At 40.4% G+C, this 26,963-nt stretch overlaps 1 protein-coding gene across 1 annotated transcript; it reads right to left on the minus strand.

Annotated features, from left to right (window-relative positions):
- Window positions 1–853: 853 nt before the first annotated feature.
- Window positions 854–25,319, minus strand: EIF4E (eukaryotic translation initiation factor 4E). Its single transcript, XM_074540951.1, has 7 exons — window positions 25,165–25,319; window positions 16,171–16,277; window positions 14,502–14,597; window positions 12,484–12,547; window positions 10,518–10,631; window positions 7,903–8,042; window positions 854–6,044 (listed from the first exon to the last, which is right to left on the minus strand). Exons 1-7 carry the CDS (start codon window positions 25,180–25,182, stop codon window positions 5,930–5,932), a joined length of 654 nt encoding a protein of 217 aa, XP_074397052.1. The 5' UTR covers window positions 25,183–25,319; the 3' UTR covers window positions 854–5,929.
- Window positions 25,320–26,963: the final 1,644 nt, after the last annotated feature.

The following is a 26,963-nucleotide window of genomic DNA, read 5'->3' on the forward strand; positions in this document are numbered from 1 at the left end:
GAAAAACCCTCATGGCCTGAGGCAGAAAAACATAAAAAATAATCAAACCTCAGTTCTGCCCTTGATGCCCACCTTCCCCTGACCCCCCAGCTGGTGGATACAGGGAAGACACCTCTACCAATGAAGCAATAAATATTTAAGAGATCTAAGTTCTTTTCTTTACCCAAACAATCTGGGATGCATCTGTCCCCCTGTGTCAGCCTACAAATTTCTCCCTCACTTTTAGGGAATGTACTGAAGGATGAAATTTCCAGCTCCAGGGAAACTTTGAAGCAGCATCTCCACCTCTGGACTTTGGTAGTCACCATTTCCTCACTGTGCAGCAGCATTCCCACTTCAAACACACAATATGAACATGTACAGCCAAGTCAAACATCTACTCCTGTATCAGAAAACCCCTCTGGCACTCAAGTGCAAGGCTGTGCAGTGGTAACACCTGCAGAGATTTTTTTCTGGTGCTGAAGGCCCTGGTGGACAGCCCAGGCAGACCAAAGCCCTCCTGCGACTTCCCGGCGCTGTCCCAGCTGTTTGATATCACTGCAGTGGCACCACAGGAGCTCCCACTGAGGGTTCAGCTGCACTTTCCTGCTGGTTGATCCACCACACCATGCTTACACCATTCCTTCCTACTGGAGAAGCTCTGGTAAACAAGGGAAGAGCAGTGATTTTGCAATCAGTGTTACAGTGTTGCAACCACCGCTGTTAACACCAGCTCCGTTTAGCACAAGGCTGATGTGTGGGTGAGCTGCAGGACACACGAGCTGCCACCAGGCTTCAAAGCAGTTCCACGCTCAGGTATGTTTGAGCTGCATTTCCCTACATCCCATAGAGAGTCAAGAAGCTGACACATGAGTTCCTCAGAAACTTTATTTTCATTCAAACTACAGAAATAAAGTAGTACCTTCCAATTTCCCATTATACTTTCTGTGTATTTGTACGGCTCAGGGTGAGTGAGATGCACTAGGATAAACTACCCTGTACATATGGAGGAAGATAAGGCTCAAAAACTAGCTTTACTTCAAAGAATGTCAAACCTAACCTAGGAGGCTGGCTCCAACTCTTTGATAACAATAATAGGCACAACATAGGAAAAAAGATTGATCTAAACTACCTATTGTAAGCAAAATCCAATAATTCATTACAGATAGTCAAAGAAACCTTTTAGAAATAACAAAACAGTTTTCTACTTTGAAAAAATAGATGAGTAATTTTTGCTTTATATACGATATATTCACACACACTTTCAAGTATCATTTTCACTATTATCATACTTACATGGCTAGAGATAAAAAAATGAAATCCCATAAGCAGATTATTATGCCGAAGTCGTCACACACGGTCTTTATCTGGGTTTAGCAACACCTGGAATTCTCCATGGTGTCACAGTGACTAAAAAAGCAGTGACTAGACTCAGTGTAATTTTTCCCTTTATTAAACATGTTTTAGTAAGGCTTGAAAAGCATCAGGATTTAGAAAAATGGAGACAAGAAAAGCATAGGCAGTCATAAACCCCACGCAGTCATAAGCCCCACAAATTCACAGCTAAGCTTGTCACACGCTCAGTACTAGCAGGGAATAAAAAAAAATAAATCTGAGTTGTTTGGTTTGCAGGCAAACTGATAACAACAGGCAGACTTCAGCTAGGATGTTTTTACATTTAAGGCATCACACAAAATAACAGTTAATGCTGGGAAGCACAACAACAACCATCATGTGCACAGCCATAATTCACATTTAGCTCTAGACATCAGAACCTGCTTTATTTAAAAACAGAAAGGCTAGGAGGGAATCCCATAGTCTTTTGGGAAAGTGCCAGACAGCCACCAGGCAAGAGGAAGAGTGACCGTGGTTCTTATCACAGGGGAAGGAATTTAAGTGCTTATTAAAGGCTTTGCTGCAGTGCCAGAGCCAGACACCTGAAAACAAATTCTGGCAGAATACAAAACTCCTAAGAGCTAAAAGACAGAAAAATCTATTCAAGCAGCTGCAGTGGATGGGTGTCCCACAGAGACACCAAAAATGGCCAAGCCATTTGTTTAAGCCTTTGGGATTGACCAGCTCCTGGAGCTCTGCAGCGATGATGGAGAGGGGCAGCAGGTGCCTTCCACAGGGCTGGTTCCACACTGCTTGCTAATGCACTCTGCACTTCCACCCTCCAAAGAATTTAGATGGACAGGTATGAAATACCTCAAAATGAAATAATTATACCTATTTTCTTCCCAGTCATGTAATTTCCATTTGTCTGTTTCTTGCCCAATGGGAAAAGGCACAAAGTCTACAGAAAAAAAAAGTTATTTTAGGACCTAAGTAGAAACTACTAGCAAAAAAAATTTGCAGAAACCACTGACTGTTTTCAAGAGGGCAAAGTCATCTAAAAGTTAAGTGCCAGGCAGCCTGACAGTTTTACTGTTTTAACTACCAAGCTTAACTGTCTGGTAAGTACAGGATTTCTCAAAAGCTAGTTTTAAAAAACTGTCAGGCCAAGACTGAAAAATTAAGCTTCTTGGAAACATGGGAGGTCACATATCACATGGAAGATCCATGACACTTCCAGAGACTAAAATGCAAAATTTTAGGGTGGTTTTTTTTTTTTTTTTGCATTTAGTATGAGTCCCAGAATGGAGTCCAGAGTACTTTCTCCAAGCAATTTAGTAAGAAAGGATTCTATTAGGTAGGACAGAAGCTGTGAGCTCACTCCAAGCTTGGCTAAAAGCCACTACTCCAAGTTTCCAGAATTTGGGTAACACTGAAGTTAAGTTTCCTGAGCTAGAGACAACTCGACAGACAAGACAGTGACAGTGCAGCAGGACAAACAGAAGGGACAATGAAAAGCATTGCACAGTCCAAGACTTAATGTTATACCCAGAAGCTGACAATTCACACATATTCCTCATCTATTGCCCCATCTTCACAGGCTGTATTTTGGCACATTCTTACAGCTCTTCTAGCACAGCAATTTCTACTGTCTTTCCTTGCTCTGGTTTTGCACCACATAACCCCAACTTCCAAAAAGATGCTTTATAACATTACTCTGTAGTCTTCCCAGGCTTACTAAAACAACACACTGACAACAGCCTCCCCTTTAGCTGGGAGTTTAATGACACTGAATATTCTGCAGCAATAGGAGATACTTCAACATTTACTGCTTTGTCCTCTCCAGAGCCTGTGGCTGTTACAGTAATAGGCAAAATGGAGAGCTCTCCACTTTCTCCCTCAGCACACAAATACAAACTACACCATTATAATCAGAAGAACATTAGTATGCAGCACAAAGTGATTTGCAAGCTGAAGAAAACAAGTTTTGTAGTTATTTGCTTCCTCTAAAAATGAATTAAAGGCATAGGCTGTATGTTTGATAAAGCAACCATGCCAGCTAATTTCCTCTCAAGTCTTCTAAAAATACAGCAGTTGTTATGTGAGCAGCAGAGAGCCTCACATCAAGCTGCCTGCAGTTTTCATACTACAGTGCAAGTTAGCTGGCTGCTTCAATAGGTTCAGCCTCAAAAACCTGAGGCCATACCAAAAAAAAAACCCTATCAATCACTTTTTTAGATGAACAAAATGCTGCTACCCTAAGTAATACTCTGGTCAGTCTTGGAGTGCAATGAACAAATTCAATAGTATGTAGTTCTCACAACAGCACTCAGGTTAATGTCAATGCTCTTCACAAAAGGGCAGCACTAGCACCATTTACAGCGACACTCCTCTGCAGGAGCCTGGCTGCCGTGCTCCCAAATTACACACACGCAATCAGCACTCGGGAAGCTGATTCATCTTCACATTCCCATGCACACAAGCTTTACTGATGATTAGCTGAAGCTGCAAACAGGCATGGACTGCTCTATTCTACTATCAATGGACCTATTAAACAAACCTGACTTGCTCTCACACCTGCTGAACCAGGACAGGCAACCAGTTACAGGAGAATCCACAGAAACCAGCACACAAACAGCCTAGGCAGCTCTCTCCACATTCCCAGATCTCCTGGCTGATGCCCAATACTGAAGGAATAGCATCTTTAGATAGAGATGTCTACTCAAAGTGTTTCTATTAAACAGTTGTAATAATGATCCAGACATTTTTGGCAGAGTCTGATATGCTCCTTATGACACATTTCTGAACAAATGTGCAAAAAAAGTGTTCAAGTCTATTTCAGCATGCAGACACTCGAGTGCCTTCATCAGGCAGATGCAACTGAAGCTTCACTGCCAGTGACTAAACTCGCTTTAATCAGTTATCACAAAGATCAAAACCCCAATAAGCGCCTGCCGTGACACTTAGCTGAAGAAAGCTCCACAGCCCTGGCAAGATCTTTAAGTACATCACACACTTAAAAAAAAAAAAAAAAAAAAGGCAAGAAATCAGTAATAAAGCACTGATTTTGCTGCATGCTTTAAGAGGTGGAAAGAACAAGCTTCTCATTTTATGCTCAAAATAAGTGAACTTGACCCTCAAATTCTCCTCCATCCTGTGAACTTCCAAGTAAACTAACAGCTCTCTGGAGTAACTTTCAAACAATGAAACAAAGCCTCAACTACTCAGACATATGTAATAGCAAGCTATCTAGATACTCATACTTTCATTTGTAGCCATGTCTCTGGGATGCTCTACTTGTTCTTTATGCATTATATCCTTAGAGCAGAATCACTCACTGAAGCACTTTTACTGTAGCTCCTATCTGAAACTCAGTGAACAGCTTTCTGTGTACCCTTAAAATTCTTGGCTGGGCATAAAACAGAAGTCAAAAGAGAAACAACATAAACCATGATCAATTAGACCAACCACTAAGAAAGAACAGTAGCCACATTGATATAATTCCACTTTGATTTAGGGTGCTATCTAATAGGTTTATTAAAAGTTTCAACAGGCTATAGCTCCAGACTTTATCTTTCTTGGAAGACACTACAATAGAAGCCACAGTAGAGACTGCCTTGTCACAAGAGGTACAAATACTTGCTGTAGAGATGGAGAAATAAAAGGACAAATCTAGTTGTCTAAAAGACAATTCACTGTACACATTTTATTTACAGTTTTGTACACTGTCTTAGTATGAATGGGACCGCTTTTCTACTTGAGCCATTTTAACCAAAGCAAAATAACCTAAGTAATACAAAGTGTTAAAATACATAAGATACAAAAACAGACATACTATTTCTAGTAAGGAATGTAAATTATGGTGTTACATTAAAAAAAAAAAAATCCACATTTATGTTCAGGAAATCACACAAAAAGATCACTGATTTGACTGAAATGCATAAATCTGTAGCAAAGCTCTGATGTTACAAAAAAACCAAAAAATTACCAAAGAATGCACAAAATTCACGTTTATTCCACCTTTGTCATACTCCCAGATTCTTCACCAAATGTTACATGAGCAAAAACAACTGAAATCAAAATATCACTAATGTTATCAAATAGGGAAAAGAAATAAATTAATCTAGCAGCCATCAGCAGAGGTTACAGCAAAGATGATGCTGTATAAAAAAATTGCTAGAAAACTGTATGCACCATACTCTTTTCCAAACCAGCAAAATCTTACTGCATACAATGCAAATGTAAAACAGAGTAATTTCCTGCAGGTACAGAAATGCAACTTCTTTTCTGAATACTGTAGATAAACAAATTACTTTTTCGCAATAGTAATGTTTCTACCAAGCTATTACAGAGTGGGCCAGAAACACACGTATGGATTTGGGGGGTGAAGTGTACTAAAATTCCGATTGGTAACGGTTACTTCGGCCAAAATAGAAAAATTGAACATAGAAGTAGAAGACAAAGGCGAATGAGACTTCTCACAAATCTTAGCAACATTTAGATGGAAATCAAATTTAAATGTAGTCCACTCTGCTTTTGAAGAGGCTTTGGTTCAGCTCCCAATCTCGATTGCTTGACGCAGTCTCCTATGAAAGAATACTCAGAAGGTGTCGCCTTAAACAACAAACCTATTTTTAGTGGTGGAGCCGCTCTTAGTAGCTGTGTCTGCATGGGACTGATAACCAATCACTATCTTTGGAGGAAGTCCTAATCTTTCCTTGTATACTCTCCTGGAGAGGAAAAGAAATAAAACAATAGTTTAAGCAAAGTCCTTAAGATGGAGTTAGTATCAGGACACCTGCTTTTAAGATCTATGGACACCATTAAAAAAAAAAAAAAGAGCTGCCCATTTGGAAACAATTTCTCAGATATGAATAAATTACTTGAAATATGATTTTTCTAGTGTATTGCATCTAAATCCAAGTAATTTTTTTTAAAATGAGTTACCACATAATAGGACAAGCTCTTCAAATAAATAAATTAATCGTAACAGGCCTAAATAAATGCAAAATGGAGGGATTCTATACTGCATTCATGTGAGTATCATTAAACCAAAAAGCTGAATTTCCACATACAGAAACAGAACAGCTATGAAGAACTCATGGTTCACAAGTTCAAATCTACTGAGATGATAAAGCCATGATAAACAGCAATTCCCTGGAACAGTCAGCTCTAATCACCCCACACACCGTGGCTGCAGAGAGCTGCTGTCTTTCCTTAAACTACTGACAGAAAGCAGACATCCCCAGAGCTGGGCATGGGCACCTTAGCCCACAGAAGCTTTAAGAAAAACCACCTTGGATCTTACGTCTTCAGAGAAAGAAGCAGCAGTACCTGCCTTAGACACAAACACACCCACAGACAGAGTGCTCCTTAGCACAGAGTGAGATCGAAGTCACTAATGGCCACTCCTGTCTGGAGTTAAGGTAACATGGGAGCAAGCAGGCAACGTAACTTACCTTGGTACTTGTGTCAGTTTGCAAAAATCTTTCTCTAAAGGAGTCAACTCCTTAGTTAATGGTTTATAACATTCTAAAATGCTGTCTGATGCCTACTAGGTTTTACTGCAACATTGTGGTAGCAGAAGATGAATACCTTAGTTTTGCTTGTTTGTTATTAAACACTTATCGCTGAAGCCTGGAAACATGACTGTATAATTAAATTGTTAGTAGGAGGCAGACACAGATTCCTAGAGGCCCAAAAAACAAAACATGTATCAAGAGTCATCAGGTAGTGAAAAAAGTAAGCTGCTATGTCTGATGGTTCATGTTTGGCTTAAGACAGATGCACTAAGCCAGGAAAATAAGTATTTTCATGGGTTTGCATAAGGTAAATGGCCTACCATGACAAATTTAACAGCAAGTTATTCGGAAGCATCAGTATTACAGAAGTTAATAAATACTTGTGTAATTAGTAATTGCAACCACATAACTGTGTAAATAGTAACTGTGTAGTCAGGAATACTTGCTACACACTAGAGCACAACATGCATTTTCCATAGCACAGACTCAATGTGAGATAACTACTGCTGCTTAACTTAAAGACTACAGCATGCAAGTCAAATAACCCACAAATCATCAGCACTACTTTATCTGTACTAAAACAGAGGCGAAACATAGGATGTGCTGTAGTTTCACAGCACTTCACTGTACAGCTCCCCCCCAAATTTGTGTACATCCTTCTGTGCTTAAGACTTGCAGCACCTTTCATATCTTATTTGTAAGCATCACTTTCCTGGAAAAAAACTGTATCAATGCTCTACTCTTACTGACTACCCACCTTTACAAACTGGCAGGCTGGAACAGATTGCACATTACCTACAGCTGTTAATTACAATGCCTTGTTGTGAAATGAGAATTTTTGCCAAGATTTGTGCATGGGCATCTGTTAGTAACTACTCTGAACTGCAGCCCTACCTCCACAGTAGTTTAGAAGCGAAGAACTGAAGACAATTTGGCACAGTTACTTAGGCTTGGGATACAGCTTTGCACAGGCTCCACTTGCCTGAAATGCCTCCTCCCTCAAGCTAAGTGGCTTCACATGCTTGGTTCCACTCCACAGAGCCGAGGCAGCGAGCACGTTACTTACCCTATATGCGTAACAGCATCCCTGTTTTCACATTCAGTTGTCCATATTGCTATTTTATCACCCTTAGTTCTAACATTGACAACAGCACCACACACATCATCGCTGTAGTCATCGAATGACTCCCCAATAAGGCACAGCAGCTGCGAAACAGAAAGCAGTTCAGAGTCAGAATCCTGTTCTGTAGGCAAGCACTCAGCGTACACAAGGACTGAGGAACACATTTTACTGCCTACAGCCACTTGCCACACAACAATCATTTTCTATTTATTTCACTGTCTTCTTCCAAGTATTTCAAGTTCCAAATATTACAAGTGAACACACTCTAGCAGGGCATCTTCCTTCTAGTCTGAATTTTCCATTCCTCCTCCTCCGCCACCTGCTGCAAGTTCTGACACAGCTGATCATTTCCACAGTGCTGCCTTCCACCCCATCTTCCCAATCCAAAATAGGAGAAGAATTAAGCACTCTATTCTTCTTTCTACAGGACACTTAAAACAGGTGGACCAATCTGAACTTTCAGGTGTTTCTATCCATTATCTAGGAAGAATCTGTCAAGGATTATTTACACAACATCAGGTACATAAGGTTTCATTTCCATGCTGAAGTCTATCAATTTAGAGGTAAATCTCACTGCAGCCAGACAGTAAATGCCACCCAATGAAATGTTACTTCTGAGCAACACAGGAAGCTTCAGCATTTCCATAAACTCTAAAGTGGGCATCAGTGATCCTGAACAGGGTTTAATACAATGCACCAATGCAGGTGCACAAGTAACACAAGATTCTTCCCCCCAGGTTTCTAGCAGTGAAGCTTGGAATTGGCCAGGAACATCAGACCTAGCAAGGTCACAGCTCCATGCAACATGCTAACTGTGAAAGTGGTATTTAAAATGTTCAGCTTGCAACTTGTAGAACAAGCAATCCCGATACTCAAAACTAATGGTTTCTTGTGCTTGAGACAGATTCACCTGGCTATGCTGAATTAAAAAAAAAATACAATCTTTCTGCACACTGAATGTGCAAATGGGCACTCTTTTCCTTCACTCACACAGTACATTAAATACACTGCAGTTATGTCAGTTTTGTGGTATCACTTATAACATTTGGAAATTCAACATATTTACAACTTCTCAAACAAAGCAGGTCTTCCAGTACCCATCAGACCCACAAGGGCTGGCTTACTCAAGGAAATGCAAAAAGGACAAAGTCTGCTAATGAATAAATCAGGTATAACTAAACGTGCTTTAGATGTTACACCAAACATTTGGTGCAACAGGCTGCACACACTCACTGAGTCATTCAAGCTATAAATAGCTGACATCAAACAACACACAAACATGCGAAATATCGACCAACTGTCTTAGTTCACATGCAAGCAAAGATGACTGCCATGCTCGATAAACACTCCTCAGGTACATTTTTCATGAGTGTTGCACAACAGGGAAAAAAAGTCTTCTCAAATGAAGTTTAGTTCACAGTTAAGATTATTATAATAAAAATTTGTTCCAAAGGGGAGACTTTGATTTCTATTGCACAAAATTGGTTGTATATAATTACTGGAATTAGAAGTGACGGGGTTGTTTCAGGGCACTTATCACAGTCACCTGGGTATTTAGGCTCTGTGCCATGCTCACTGCTAAGCAAAAAGCAGAGCCCTCTGGCCTTCAGTTTGCACAGTCTATCTGCATGTTTCCAAGCCATATGCCATGGCTACCAGCAGTCAGGACTCACACATGCATTAGGCCACGCACATGCAGCAGGATGTTCATTTGCTCACATGCAGTCACACTGCCCAGTACTGTAATGCTCAATGCTTACAATCACAACTACAGTGACTACAAAGATCCTGAAATTCTGACATTTTTGACACCTCTGCTTTGATTCTGAAGGCCTTTTCTCCCTTTCAAAGGGGTGCAACACTCCTTGCCTCTCACAACAACAAGGCCAAAAGATGAGAGATTTGCCAAGACTGCTGTGCATTGTCCTGTCTGCAATCCATGTCCCTAAATCCTAGATCATGCTAGACTGTCTTAGGCTATTCTGAGTCAGTTCCTAGACAACACATTTTTCTGTAATACATTTACTGCAATCCACACTAGAATTTACCATTCAATTCTATTCCAAAGAGATAAGAGCAATGGAAAAAAGTATTTTTATGGTGTGGATATACAGGATGAATGTGCTATTATTGCCTGTCCCAGCATTAAGATAAATACACAAAAAAGTAAATCTGAAAGTCCCTTGTTCAACAAAGCCAAAACCTGAAAACTATTCCATTTTTAAGAGTATTTGTAAAACAAATTGTTTTATCAACTGAACCAGCAAGTTGCACTCAAGACTGTATTTTCATAGTAGCTCAACAGTAATGTTCTGTACATTACATGGGAAAAGCTTAATCTGTCCTACAGAACTCTCCCTGTTACAAGGAAGCATTAAGACAGAATACACCCACATGAAGATCACTGTTGAAAAAACATGATTCAAATACAGCCTGTCAATAAAACCCTACAGGACACTCTGCTGCCAAGCAGTGAGAGTAGCACAGCAGCCAAACATCAAATCAGTTAAATCTATTTTCACACAAACACAAGGCTCCTCAGCTCCACTGGTGCTTACTGTCTCTAGCCAGAAGCGATCAAGGTCACTTCGTCTCTGCTGCTTGTTTAGTGTAATTAGCCATCGGCCTCCTCGCTTGTTCTTCTCATCTTCCCACATGGGCTCAATCCCATCCTGCAAAGAAAGGCCACAAGTTAAAGCAGACTCCATCTCGTTTTCCTCAAGAGCCACCAAAAGGCTAGTGATAACTGGAACAGTTAGAAAAGAAAGAAGTGTACAGTTTAAGACACATATCAGAATGTCCTGAAATACTGTCTCACACCAATATCAAACTTCCAAAACAACAAGTGCACACTAGTGAATTTTTGGTTCCACAGAAGCATCACAGTCCAGGCAAAAGTCTTAGCTACATATTACATTTTAAAAAAATCCTGAGGCAACAAGCAAAGACAACCACCTGCTTTGCCCTGCATTAAACCAGAACACAGCTGCTAATTTTATCTGGAGTCCTTATTTTATGTCTTGCACTCAATGTAAGATCAGCCAAGTGCTTCTTCACTCATGCATACAGATTATATCACTGAAACAGACACCTTTGGCAGTGTCTCTCAATGACTTCCTTCACATGCAAGCTGAAAATAAGATTTTTTACTGTTGGAGAGAGAAGGAAAAAAAAACAAAACAAGATACCCTTTCAAAGCAAGAGCTGATTCACATTTTGCCCAGGGCCCTGCACTGAATTAAATGATTCTGTATGTGCTGATACAGCAAAGCAGGAGCTACTACTCCTGTATCAACCAGCTATGCTGCACTTCAGAAAGTCATTAAAAAAGTCTGAACAGAGGAATTCTGTAAGAACTGCCCACCAAAACTTACAGCTGAAAACTAAGTGTTCAACATGCAGGATGGAATGGTGTCATCTCACTTTAAATATAACACCCTCACAGGCAGCTGCAGAGCTTAAACCACTTCATCACCTTTAAGAGGACCTCTTAAGAGGTCACAGCTGAAGGACAGCAGTAAGAGATTGCCTGGAAGCCTGAAGCAGTTGCCAATTCTATACCTGTTCCATGAAGTTACATAATTATTACTGCTTGATGACAAGCAAACAGAGCAGATACAAACACTTAATTAAAACACAAATTAAGAACTGATGCAAAAAATACGAGCAATATCCATAGATACCCTAATCTCTGAAGGGCCTATAGCTTCTTAAAGTTCTAGTAAGCTTTCTCTGTCACCTAGAATACCATTACCTTCCCAAACCCAAGCAGCAGCACCTCTTCACTACAAACAGAGCACACAGTCTGCTGAGGAGCCCCAGGCTGCAGCTACACTTTATGAGCAAAGGAGGAACCAGGCACCAGCACTTCAGGGAGCACTGAGGTGCAGGAATCCAGAAAGGAAGCTGCATGATAGAAGCACTACCAAGAGTTAGGATTTAACTTAGATCCCCAGCTGAGATCTCTGCCCAAGCTGAGGCATGATTTCATGTACACTTTCCCCCATTCACTAGTATGGATACTTTCACAGAATGTTCTTATTGTCCATGTTGGGTGCACTTTTCTATTTCATGCTTAAGTAATACAGCATTTACCTGGTAGTATAGAAATTATTAGGAGTACTGTGGATGTGGCTAGCAGTACCCAGAATGAATATGGGGCAATATTGCTGCCCCCCACAGACATTTTAACTCATTTCACATCAAGTGACAGAGCTGGAAAACCTTTTATATTAGAAAAAATTACACTTAATTGTTTGCACAAACATCTCAAATGTAAAATGAAGACTAATACAGTCACAGATTAAAATCTACTGTCTAATGTGTGTTAAGCAAGTGTTTGCAATTTCAGACGTGATAACCTGATTTTCAGACAATGGGATTTCCTCAAAAAAATTAACAACTTTATGACATTCCCAACCATGTTCCTAAATGTCTTAAGTGAAATAACTGGACAGTGTCTTGCTTAGTCAGGAAACCATCCATCAACACCCTTCACTCAAGAAAAAATGTTAGCAAGCCTACCTTAAAGAGCGAGTAGTCACAGCCAGGCATTAAATTACTAGAGAGCTGGATATGGTTGTATAAACTATTGGAGGGGAAAAAAAAGCAGGATTAGAAACAAAGCATTGTTTTAAGGTACAAAATTCTTAAACTAATTTAAGACATGACTAAACAAAGCCCAAAATTAAGGAGCAATAAACTTATTTCAGAAGCAACCCTATTTCTTTAGTGTTTTTAACAATATAAAAGTATCAGTACTAAGAAGTTCTAGGCTTAAAGCAGCAAAAGGGAATATGAACCTCACAACTGCTTTTAAACTAATTTCCAATGCTTCTTTTAAACCTAGTTCTAAGGTTTAGAACTGAAGTCCAAAGTTATTAGGAACATAACTCATTGAGCTTTCATGGCAAGAGGTTCTGTGTCCATGAGTATTTAATATATTCATGGAATAAGGAGAATTGTTTCTATTTCTAGGGCTACTCACACTGCTGAGAGTTTTTTAGGAAAAATGCTCAGCCTTGCTGTTTGATACAGTACCCTAGGTATGAATGCTGTAGGCCTGATAATTCAAATTACAGACTCAAAAGGCAAGAACAGATGATAGACAATAAAATGTATATTCAGAATTAAATTTACAACCGTGCAATTCAGAAAAACAATCAAAGGAGTACATGATATCTCCTCCTCAAACAAGGAAAAAAATGCCTTTTTTCATCCCTAACAGGTCAGACTTCAGAAAGAGGCCTGTACATTTTACAGCAACCTGTAGCCTAAGACCAACTAATATTGAGGCATAGTTCAGCATCAAGAAGAAAACTGATTACTATGATGTTCTAACAATGAGATATCACACAAAGGAATTTGTAACACCAGTTACAAATTTAACAGTTTGCCTCTTTCAAATCTACTTTGACACTGAAATTTTCTCCCCAGAGCAACACACCTATTTCCCACTACAGCCACAAAGGAGGTGTAACTTAACTGCTGGTGGCTGATTTTACACCTTCACTGCAGACACCTAGATTACTTTTTAACCACCAAGACTATCCTGGTAATAGAAGCTCAAAAACTTATCCTTAACCAACTTGAGCAGTGAACTTCAAACAACTCAGCTGCCCATCACATACCCCACTGCTGTCAGCTGAGTGAATCACAGTTTGCAGTCATCCCCACTGCAGGAATGGGAAAGCTGGTTACAAGCCCAGAATCCCATTCCCTGTCAGGACTGCATCAACAAAGTTACTGAAAAGGCTGAAGCATTTTTCCTGCCTTTGCTAATGGGTCACTGATGGGTCCTATTGCTACATTCTGACCCCATCTCCCTCCATGGGGATCACATCCAAAAAAAGTATGCAAAAATGAGAACCCCATCACTCAGTGTAGCATGAAACACTAAGATCAAACACATAATGCTTTTTTGGTCACTCTCAGTGCTGCAGCACTTGCATTTTCTCCGTGTTTTAGCATTATGGCAGGCAAAAATCTCGATTGAAGCAAGTGTTTGGAAAGCACAGGCCCACCTTCAGGGTTTTTTATTGCTGTTGGAGCCTAACCACTTTCACAGACCTTCAACTTAGAATGAAGGTCATTTCTTCTGTAACCTCCAACAAATTTTTTTCAGGAATGCCATTAATCTGCATGAGTCTCAACTACCATGCTCCAGATTCAGGCACGCTTGAACATGCAACATGAGCCATTTAATTAAGGAGGAAAACATGGGGCCATGGAAGGGGCAATCAGTTGGCCACCAGAATTTACAGGTCCATGTTACTATGAGATAACTAGTGCACAAATTAAATGTTCCACATGTCTGTTATACACACATGAATATAAGCAGTGTTGCAGTGCTTCAGCAAGACAATGCGCATGTAAAGGATGAAGAACTCCATTTGCATTTTCTTCAACAGACTTCATCTTCAAGTATTTCAGATTACACTAAAGAATTTGCAGTTAACGGAGTACTTATGGGTTTTTTGACTTGGACATAAGCTGCCAACAAATCCCAAAATGATCGTGCAGATTGAAAAATCTTTACTTACGCCCAAAAATCCTCAACAGTATCAAACTTTGAGATAAGACGAAGATTTGCTTGCCAAGTTTTGCTCTTGTCATTTTTAAAAAACCAGAGTGCCCATCTAAAGGAGAACAAAATAAAAACATATAGAAATTAAAGTATATTAAAAATGTAATTATTTCTATTGTTATATTCAAACGAATTCAAAATCTTAATATATTATGAGCATGGAAGTCAGTTTGCTTTCATTATAAGAATTATGTCAGACTTTATTAATCCATTAGGTAAATATTTTAAATAGCTTTGGAATTCTTTTAAGACTCTAAACTTCAGAATGTTTCTCCTTGCTGTCACTGCTAAACTGCAATCCCCTACCACAAACAACTGATAATGGTCTAAACCAACACCGATTCAAACTGGGCTCCCTGGCCAGTAATTTCCTTGTAAAGGTTACATAAGCAAATTAGATCACTCTAAAGCTATGTATGACATGAAAGCTTCCCAAGCATTCACATACTAGGAAAGCATAAATTTTGAAATGCAAGCTGCATTTTAAGCTTACTAATGGCAACCACCTCAAATGCCCACAAATTGATTGTTTCAAGTTTTAAAAGTAGCATATATAAAGACAAGATTGAATGAAAAAAATAATCTGAGTACAAATATCAAGACAAAATTGAACCTTTGACACAACAACGCTCTTTCTGAATCTAAAAAGCATCACTGCAGCAATTTAAAATGCTGGAAGAGGATACCTAATGAGGCATTTAATCAAACAGTTGGGTTTTTTTTCCACTCTGATCATTTCAGTAGTGTTGAAATAACTCAGGTTAGCACTAGGCTATATTTATCTTTTCTCAGCAGAGAGCTTTAAATCACTAGGTGTCAAATCTGTTGTTTTGAGACTCTTCCTGACATTTCAAACCTCGTAAAAGTTTACTCCATTCCAGTAATAGCCTCACTAACACTTGTAAGGAACTGTAAGCATCAATTTAGTCAAGGTGTCTAGAAGAAAGAGAAGGAATATGGAAGACAAAAGACAAGGAAAGTGGGATACATGCAGCATAGCCCTACAGGGAAGCACTGTTTTCCACACTTGCTCCAAACTTAAACTGAGACTAAGGTATCACTTGGTAAAAGGTACCTGCCAACAATAAGTACTGAGCATTCCACAGTAACTCATCAGCTCACTTGGGAGAAAATGACTTCCAAGATGGTCTTTTTGAAGCTCTAAGAGGGCTTGAATTTCACTAACTTTGAAATATAATATTAACTGCAAGTTTTTACCACCAGCACCTTAATTTACCCAAGTACAAGGCAGAATGCAAGGTTTCCCAGTTCTAGGGGGCAGCAGCTTCATCTCAGTGTCAGCCTCTTAAAATACACCAGACAAAATCAGCAAAAGCTCTGCCTGCCTCCAACTAAAAGCAAAGTCATGCTCTTTCAAAGTACCTGGCTGCATTTTGAAAACTCGCAAATGCTTTCAGCCTCTGTAACTGCACTACCTGAAGAAGACTCTGAATATTAACATCTGGATCAGATTCTCCTTACTCTGCAACCCCACTGCAAAAATCTTCAAAAAACCCCGAGAATTCCCAAAATACTGCTAGAGAATATAAGGTCAACAAGAGCTGCAAAGCCACAGGCATTTTTCTATCCCTGGCAAAACTACAATCAGTTTCTGTACCATTTACCTGTTTTGTAGTGGATGTTTAATATACTGTTCAGGGCTGGCAACTTCCTGACTAGGTGCTGGCTCGGTTTTCTCCTCTTCTGCAGGTTGGGGGTTGGGAGTGGTTTCCTGTTTGAAGAAAGGAGGTATTAACACATTCCTTCTTTACTTTTATTGAAGTAATTTAGTTTTCTGAAGCTACTTTAGAAAGGGTGAAGCTAAGAGTTCCTATAATTTATCTTCATTGTGGGCCCACATCACATAATGGAAGCACCATTTGTATCCCTTTATTCTTCAACATCTGACAGGTCCTACAATAAGCACTAACTTCAGAAATTTGCATTCTGCTGTTCAGTGATTTGCTTCCTATGTAATTTGTTTCCAAAATGGTTTACTATACATACTTGTCTAATTTTGAAATTGTGTATTTCTAAAATAGCTCTCAAAACTATCTATGTTATCTAGAATATGCAGATCTAGAATAAATTCAGAAAATAACTTCAGAACGAAAATTATTTTTATCAGCTTCTGACAGAGCATCATTTGAAACAAGTGTACAGGCTCTGTTATTTAAAAAAATCTATTAATACAAGTAGAAGATAAAAACTAAAATTCTCAGATCTAAAATCAGCTACTGCAAGCAGCTAGAAGCCAAGCTAGTGCAGTTATCTTTGTATTTGCAATATCATCATGAACCAAACAGCAGAATTTGATTGAACACACATCAGTTCTCAAACTTCCAACTGAAATAAATGTACTTACTGGTTTAGTATGTATTAGATTGATTTCAAGAGTTATTTTACAACTTTGTAGAGACAGCTCTAGAAATATTTAATATACTTTAACATAAAGTAGTAAATTATATTCTCTTTGCATGCAAACCCCCTCAGGCTTCTCATTCAGTTTGAGAAGTCGCTGTGTCAGATTTGAAATTCTAATGCCTTCCCATCAAACCAGGGAATACAAAACTTTATTGTGAGGCCAAGTGTCCCTGCCAGTTACCACTATCCCTCCCTAACCTGCAATCCATGCTGGAATATTACAGAAACACAGGAGGACTGTAGCTCCTTCCCAAGAGCTAACACAAAAATGCTTGTACAGTTGACCCCATGAAAGAAAAAGCACTTCAGTAATATAAATAAAGGCCAAGTACAGCAGACCCAAAGGCTCCAGACATTTCCAAGTGTGGCAATATAAGAGTAGTATTTTAAAATTAATTTAAATTTTCTGGTTTTAACAGAAAAAAATAACATAGGAGTGAATTAAGTAATGTTAAGCAATCTAATTAATGGAACAGTTTACTCCAGACTTCCACATACATTTATCACACCAAAGCTGTTGAAAAGTGGATTTGAAGTGATAACACTGTTCTATCTCCAAACACCCAGCTGGCAAACTCTCCTGGATAACACCTGAAGATCTGTCTTAACAGGGATTTTCTTTTCATTATCAATATATTTAACATTGTTAAGCATGATATTACGCTTTACATCACAGAAGTTACTCCCTTATGGTTGACAATAATTAAGAATGCCTAGTTTAACAGCCCACCTAGAAAAACACCTCATGACATTTCAGAACACCCACATGCACTTGCACTCACAGTGAAGAGACTGACATGATGAGATCTAACAGGAGCACTTGGCCAGTGCTTTGATTTACATAGTACAACAGCACAATTCCCTTCCTCTAAATAAAACTAAATGCTTCCTGAGGATCTCCCAAAGGGATCATCACTAACGAACCCACAGAAGCACAGTGTTGAAAAATTTGTCACATCTCCTCCAGTGTAATACTATAAAAAGCTAAGCAGACCTTCAAACAACCATAGAATTTGAAGAACTTACTATCTGGAAGCGAATTTCTAGTGTTACCCCCACTTACTTTTGGTATCCTTCATCTTTAATCACACAAAACCATCCCACTGAACAATTCAAGACAGACAGCACACAAAAGCTGTGTAATTCACCAAGGAAGCACTTCAATACTTCCTCCTTCACACTATCTGTACTACAAAGAAACAAGTATAGACAACAAAATTTAAGTGTGGTTCCTTCAGGGGCTCCTAACTAGAAAATTCAGAAAAGTTACACATGCAAATACAGTAAGAAAAATTCTGCTGATGTGCTGGAATAGCACTAGGTTTTGTGATAAAGCTTGCTTGCAGTCACCATACTCTGCAGCTGTGACATCTAATATTCACAACTGATTTACAAATGCTATTACACTAGGAATTTTAACATCAAACAGACTCACTCTTGCTGAATGCAGATGCAGAGTATCTTCCAAAAACAATTTCAGTTGGGAATCTCATGTTTGCTCAGCAACTAGCTTTCAACATACAAAGAGCTAATCCCAAAGTCTCCCTGGTCACTCTTCCAGAATTATCACAACTACATAAAATGGAAGAATCAATACAAAGCCACTGAGCACATGCAGGGCTAAACTGTTTCATAACTTCTAACAAAAGACTACATTAAAAAGGATTAAGGTAGAACAGTCAGACAAAAAGAAAAATACAATGAGCCTCAATACCTGCCTGGTACACTGATAATCATCATCCTTCACACAACTACATGAAATTCTGGTTTTGGACAAACAGAAGACATCTGACTCAGCACATGCATTCTACTTAAACCACCACAATATCAAGTCTCTTCAGATATTCTGAAAGCTACATGGCATTCATGAAACTCAGACTAAGCATTATTCAAGCTCCTGTCCAAAACAAGAGAATGACAGCTCAGCTCCAAGGCCCACCGAACAATGACCCTGACCCAGGACTGTGCATTTCCCTCAAAAACTATGCCACCAGAAGAGACTTTTTTCAACACCAGGCTGCCCCATTCAAGGACAGCTACAGGCCTACACACAGAACTTATTATTAAAGAACATTATTTCTGCCTGGCCTCAGAGAGAAGCCTAAACCAGCTTATTGCCACTTCCTTCTGTTTCCCACAGCCATCAAGGAAAACAGAAAAATAACCATTTTAATTTTGGGCTGGTTAATCACAATCAACTCCTCTTTCCTTTCATGTAACCTTTAGCTCACTGCTCTGAGCACCAAAATGAAATGCTTGTAATACCAAAGCACTTCCTGTTATTAGTCAAATAGAAGCTATCCAAGTTTGTTAATTGGTATTTAAAGTCAATTTAACATCCTGATATCCAAGAAATTCTACAAAAAATTGCATACAATTCTATTCTATAAATATCACATGAATTAATGTCCACATTTTTAGCAACCCACAGCTTGGAACTCTGCAATTGCAACACTATTAACCAAAGTCAGACTGAGTCCACCTGCAGTTTCTGGACTACTTTATTTAAAATCCTTCATAATACTTTACCATTGCTCATAACTAATGTATTCTTTAACCTAAAATTGACTCTATACACTAAGTAACCATTGGGTTTGCTGCTTTTAAAAGTAATAAAATAGAGTAGCACTACCAGATAAACTGGAAAGCACGGCCAATCCCACTTCTCATACACAAGACAGCACATAATTAAGTGGCATTTCTTCACCACCCACACAGTTTTTGATGTAGGAATCAGCCTGCAGAAGCCCATGAAACATCTGCCTACTCAGCATTTAATGACTCTGTATATCTGCAATTACTTGGATTCGGACACTTGCAAATTTAATTGGTGTTATTTACTCTTTCTCCACAGCACATAATGACCAACATATCAAAGAAAGGCGTGCACGTCACTGGGACAGGAAACAAAGCATTTGCAATAAAAACTGCTTCATCAGGTTTGTTTATTAAGGAGAACAAGCAGATTGACTAGGTTTTACCAAGGGCTTTCAGATGCTGCCCAGACCACATTAATGCCATTAGCTGTCTACAGAAGTTGTTCAGCAAGTCCAGTTGGTGTGCAACAATTACTGCCCAAAAGGACAACCTGGCACTATTACATGCTCTTGGTGAAGGCTAAGAGAATTCATTCATGGAAGAGGTTTTCCAAGTCTGTTGCATTAAACCAAAGTAAGTGATTTATGGAGTTTTCACCTTCTTCCTTAGAGCTTCTAAAAGAAGAAAACTGCATGTGTAAGTTACCTGATGTCTTGGGAAAACAGTTTCTACTATCTGCTGGTGCTTACATGTCTTGTGGGTAACTGCTATGACACCACAGTTAGGTTAATTTCCAAAGCACAAAATTCAAGAGCTATTTATTTCAAAACATTCTGGACCAAAAAAAAAAAAGTTAAAGCACACCCAAAAGCGTTTATTACATCCTGTAAGAAAACAAACCAAGTGATGATTTGACACACAACTCTGGAATGACTGTACAGTTGTAAAAATCATATGTAGTACATGGAATAGCAACTGGAAAAGAGGTACTAAGAGCCACCTGTTACCAATTTAAAAGCGTGAAGTAGATTTCCAGGCACCAGGACAAAGAAAGGACTTGTGACACAGCAAGGCATAATAGAGAGCAACTATCCTAACTGCATTCATCATTACTTAGAACACCACAGATTTTTAGATAGGCAATCACTATCAGAACACAAGCATGAAACCGGATTTTAACTGAGTGACATCCCCTCACTTTACAACAGAAGTGAACGTGTGTACAGGAGAACAGGAATAAAAGACTAAGTAAAAAGTCACACACTTCCTCCATGGTCAAAGGTTTTCTAGGAAATACCACCTCAGACTCAAAAGATACAGTCTCTTTATAGCCCAGTTAACCTCTACAAAATGGGTTATATACTCATGAAAACGCCCATCAGATTTTTGCCATTTAACTCACAAACTTCAAACTAGCATTAGCAAACAGTTTACAAGCAATATCAAACTACCTCAGTATCTCTGAGGGTTTTGCAGCTGCCTAAGCAAGTTGCCCTTGTGCTAACACCTCTGACCCCAGCCTGCACTCTGCTGCTGCCTTTGCTACTGAACACAAAATCTACCCATGGGATGAGCTTCCACATAGAACATTCTGTCACTTCTAAAGCACTCTGACAAGAAAACTTCCCAAAATTGCTGGGGAGAACAGTTCAGATGATTTAAAGAACAAAAAGCCTCTAGTCTCCCCAAACACTCCTACACAAAAGACCTCCACATTTCACAAGTACCGAACCTCTGGTTCAACAGAGAATTTTATATCCGCTGAAAATTAACAATACGTTCAACCTTCAGAAAATAATTTAATGTAGAATGTATGAATGGTCAAAAGAGGTCTTCAAAGAAAATGTACTGTATTCACTACTGGTAGGCCCAGTGATTGCAAAGGATGTCATACATACAGGTTATCTGATGAACAGTTCAGAGCACAAGAGAAACAGACCTCTACTAAAAGAAACCAACTTTTAAACAGTTAAAATTTCTGCTTTACATCTACTACACAGAATCAAGGACAACTGGCAGGTGAAGGCCACTAACAGCAGTCATGTCACAGCACACTCACATCTGCACATCACACACTCACACCTTCCTTTCACCAATGCCCTACACAGGAACAGGTTTTAAACTCCAATAAACAGCTTCCAAACTCAAGTTTAACCTTGACTACAGAATATTTCAAAAGTGAAAGACAATTTAGCTGAGGAACAAGTCACATTAATTGACATTTAAAGTCTGCATTTCTCTTTCACAATGCAGGCACTCTACCAACATCCCTTATTTAATGCTCCCCTCTATCTCCTCAAAACAAACTAATCTTTAGAAAGCTGCCAAAATGGACACATTTCCCATCAAAAACTTTCCCATGTACCTCCACACCTGCATGTAGTACCAGTAATGAAACACAGCTTGATTTCATACGCTATTTTTATGCATTTCTTTGAAATAAGTTTGGTATTTTATATGCTATGTGAAATACAATTATTTAAAATTGCTTTCAGAAAAATGTTTATCTCAAAAAATTTATAAGATGAACAACATACTCCTCTTAGAGGAAGTTCCATACTCACTCAGATATGTTACTTAAAATTCACAAGCTTGTGATAAATATCCTCAATTATAAAATAGCATGAAAGGTCCCTCAATCCTGTATCATTTCAGAAAATGCAATGAGCAGGCAACTGTGTTCACTGCAGTTCAATGCTATACTGACTTCAAGCAGAGCAAGTCACTGACTTCTACAGCAGAAATACCCAGCAACAAGAGCAAGTCTGAAGGTGAATTACGCTTACATGCCACCTGTCTGCAAATAATGCAAAATAAATACCTTTCAGCCTACATTGAATTTTAGGAGCTATTATGAACTTTCCAGAATTTTAAGATCCTGCACCTCTATGCTTGTAACTCCTTGAGATAACAGTTTCTTTTAAATAGGTTTTGATTCCCACCTATGTAGGATTACCTTCTCAAACACACACTTTTCAAATTACAGATAGCTGAAACATCACTGTTGTAGGCTTTAAAAGCAGAGTTAAATTTACAATAATTGTATTTATGACAATAACTGCCATTAAGCAAAAATACAAAAGAACCATGATGCCATTTCCAATTTGCACAATGAGAAATGAGATTCATATGCACCTAGAAGTTATAGGCTTTGTGCAGATATATTTTCAAGTCACCTTTGGTAAATTACTGTTTACTAAAGCATTACTACTGGTTTTGTTGTGGACTTTTGCATGGTTTTACCTGATCATATTTAATCCTCAAAGGCTGTATGAGCACTCTAACAGGTGACAAATCTGCATGCTCTCAAAAATCAATCTGAATATTTTTAAAAGAAAATATCAAAAAAAGACATCACAAGAAAAACTGAGAATTCTAACTTGCCAGTGTTGCAAAGGCTTATGCCCTCCTTACAGCGGTGAAGTAAACCACAGTGAAATTGGTCTGTATTTAAATGGAATAATCTTGCTTTTTTGACAGCTATTATGGGACTCTCTACAGAATTCTCAACTCAAGTTTCTGTATTTGTTAACAGTCTGAAACATTTTTCAAGCCTCTGAAGGCTTTCAATGTATGCTACTTTTGAAACCATCACAGCACTAGAAACATCACTGACCTTAGTAGAAGCCTGTATTAAAAAAACCAAAAACCAATCCATACTCAGTTGTATTTTCATTTCCCAAGACACACTCTCCCACCAGGAAAGCATTACAGGTGACATGTCTACAAACCCAGGTCCAGATTTTGCAGGTGAGCAACAGAAAGGCCTCCCTATGAGGAAGAGGTAATCCCTAAGCACACATGCAATTAAATTGTTCAGCTGCAAAGCACGCAGTGTTTCTGCAACACCTCTGACCTCAGTCACTATGCAAGTGTAACTCTGGGCTTAGGCAGGAGAAGGAAGCCACCTACAAGGACAATAAACAAAGACTTTGTTATTTACTTCAATTTGAAAATGAGCAAGCACAGGTGACAGCTGACTCCTGGATGTGAACACACTGCAGCTACAGCAGAAGATTCAACAATTGAGTTAATTACCTAAACTGTTGTGAGTGCTGCCCCATCTTCTGCTTTTAAGGGTTCAGCACAACTGCTCATGCTGAACTGGATCTAGGCAATCAATCTTGCTGGGACACAGCACCACAAAAGCAATTGTTTACTTTCTGCTGCATTAGGGCAGATCTACCTCAATGTGCAGATGGAGTTAATGGAGAAAATGATGCAAAGACAGTTTTTGTGTCAGCAGCACAGCAAAGAAAGCAACAAGGCACAGGCCTTCAGAGTAATTTCAATTTCTAAAGGCTGTATTGCAAATTATTTATTGCAATTTCTACTAAGCTCCACAGTCACCACAAAGCACTGCACTGAGAGGAAGCCTTCATCCTCAGATATGTGGGCAACAACTCAAAGAGTGGCTTTTGGATGTGAAAACAAGTGTTTAGCACTGGCTGAAGAACATGTGAAAGGTGCTGCTGGCAGTCTATCTTGCTCTTCTAATAAATTACACTCTCACTGTACAGAACTGCTGCCATGCAATTTATAAATGCTGACCCACGGCAATCTCTTCCTTGTAGGTAAAAATACGGGGCTCAGTCCACAGAAGAAAACCATTAAGAGAAAAATCAGTGCCCCTAACACAAAAGGGAAAAATTAGTCTTTATATAAAACCACTGATTTTCAAACTTTAATCACTTTGTCTAAATGTTACAAAGCCTCCCCAAACAGCACACTGGCTGTTTAGCCACAGCTGGTATGCACAGCAGCAAGACACCAGCCCTCTTTAACTGTGTTTTCTTGTAACCCTAACAGAGTCTTCTGCTGTCCTCTCCTCATGATACACAATCATGTGGGATTAGAATAACAACTGTACTTGGATCACTTCCAGCTGCTCCAGCTCATTATGGAAGTGCGGGCTGGGGCTACGTTTGTAAGACCGAGCATAATACCATGAACATAACTTATCACCTGGAAAAAAAAAAAAAAAAGTACTGAATTATCTTGAAAAGTCTGGAAAAAACAAAAAAAAAACAAACACCCCTGGAATAAAAGATGCCACAACCTGGCAAAGACGATTTCGTTTGCCGAGTCTCACCAGCGGGGCTGCTGTCGCGGCTGCCCCAGCAGCGCATCTGTGCCTTACCGAGCCCGCGCTCGCTCAGCGCGGTGCCTCTCCCGGGGCCTCCGGGGCACAGCGCGCCGGGAGCGCGGCCCTTCCCCGCAGCCGGAGGAGCCGCCCCTGGCCGCCCGGCTCGCCGCGGCGGCGGGAACCAACATGGCCACCCCCACCGCGCCACATGCGCCGGGCGGGCCGGGCGGCCGCCGGGGCCGCGGGCGGGGCGCCACACAATGGGCGCCGCCGGACCGCGGGCCCCGCTCCTGCCGGGCCCCACCGCAGCCGCGGCCGCCGCACGGGGGTGGCGGTGCCGGCACGGCCACAGCGCCCGCCGCCCCCTCCCCCGCCCCGGCCCCTGCGAGCGTGCGCTCCTCGCCGGCCTCCCCGGCCAGCCGCCTCCTGCCTGCCCGCCCGCCCGGGGCCCCGCCGCGCCCTCGCCCATCGCGGCCAGCGGAGCGGCGTCTCGACGAGGAGGAAGAGGATCAGGATGCGGTGGGAGGCTAGCAAGGGAAAGGCAGGCGGGAGAAGGGACCGCGGCACTCACCGGCTCCACCGCCGCCATCTTAGAGCGCTCGGATCGCGGACGCACCGCGGGGCGGGGCGGGGGCGGGTAAAGGCCCCGGGCCGCACGTGATTGGTCGCCCGGTGGTCACGAGCGCCCGGCGGCCGTTTGGGGCGCGCTGCCCGCCGGGAGATGTAGTCGTCAGGCGCGGGGGCCGCCGGGAGCCCCTCCTACTGTCGCCCGGGCAGGAAGAGGCGGGCGGGGGCGGGAGCGCCCTCTGGCGGCCGCTGCGGGAGCGGCACCGCCTGCGCCGAGCGCACGGGGCGGCCCCGAGCGCCGGAGCCGTTTCTGCCCAGAACGCAGCGCTCTGAGGCGTCCTGTGCCCCGAACGCAGCGCTCTGGGGCGCTTGTGCCCCGAACGCAGTGCTCTGTGACCCCCTGTCCCCAGAACACAGCGCTCTGGGGCCTCCAGTCCCCCAAGGATAGCGGTGTGTAGTCCCTTGTTCCTTGAACACACCGCTCTGTGGCCCCCTGCCCCACAGCACAGCGCTCTCTGGCCTCCTGCGCCCCAAATACAGCGGTGTCTAGCCCCCTGTCCCCGGAACAGAATCAGAATCATTTAAGTTGAAAAAGAGCTTTAAGAACATTGAGCCCAACTGTTATCCCAGCACTTCCAAGCCCACCTCCAAACCATGTTCATGGTCACATCCACGCATTTTTCTGGACACTGTCAGGGATGCGGTGATTCCCGCACTGCCCTGGGTAGCCTGTTAAACCCAGTCATGGGATTCATTTTAGTGCTGTGATTTGATTAGTACTTATCAAAGGCAAAGGGTTCAATAAAGAAAAACACAACAAAAATATAATTGAGTTCTTAACTTTTTGTAATGCTGCTTGATAAAACAAATACCGTAACAGTTTTGAAAGTTAAAGAACTGGGGCATATCTTTATCCTAGGGACAAAACAGAAATTGCAATAGAAAATACTTCTTCCTAAACCATACAATTTTCAATCACATTATGATGGCAAAACAAAAACATAATCTCTGAAATTTGTACATTCAAAAAGTACACGAAGCTTTTTTAAATTTTTTTTTCCTTTTTTTTTTTTTTTTGTCCAGTGGTATACAGTTCATTTTACCAATTTAGTACAATTTGATTTCTGGTAATTCTTTATAGATGGTTTGATGCAAAACAGTAATTCATAAATCTTCCTATTTATTTGCCTAATATGCCGCCATATGGATCTTATATTTCACTTTACTTGTTTGGCAGCCAAGCGCATTCTTTGACTGCCTTTTAAATCCTGCCTTCAAGTCTCTTAACATAAACAAAGATAATCCATCCAGAATCTTCTTCCTCCCTGATAATTTTTTCTTCATATTCTTCTGTGTTTAACTTTACATTTTTATTCTCAAAGAGCAAAGTGTACAGACCTACATTTTACAGCCCTAAACATCATTTTACTGAGAAGAACTATAAGTGAGTGTAAACCACCAAATTGTATTGAATGTCATAGAGCATTTGGCTATTTCATTTCTCTCATGCAAGGCAGGGAGAACAGCATGAAGGTCTCTATAAGACAGCTATGCTTATTAACAGTGTTTAACTAGCTAGATGAATATAGCACAGCTGAGCTCAGAACATGGCCTACCTCATTGGCACACAAATGGGAAGCAAGCATTGTTGTGGTTTGGGATATGTTTTCCTTTGATTTGTTAAGTTTTGGAGGCAAAAAGCCTCTAAAGATGACATCAGAAGTTATCCAACAATTTACAGTAGCAATGAGAGGCTTATGAGCTACTGTCATCTTTTCAAGTGGCTAGCACACATCATACACA

Source organism: Zonotrichia albicollis, chromosome 5 (assembly GCF_047830755.1).
Source record: "Zonotrichia albicollis isolate bZonAlb1 chromosome 5, bZonAlb1.hap1, whole genome shotgun sequence".
Lineage (NCBI taxonomy): Eukaryota > Metazoa > Chordata > Aves > Passeriformes > Passerellidae > Zonotrichia > Zonotrichia albicollis.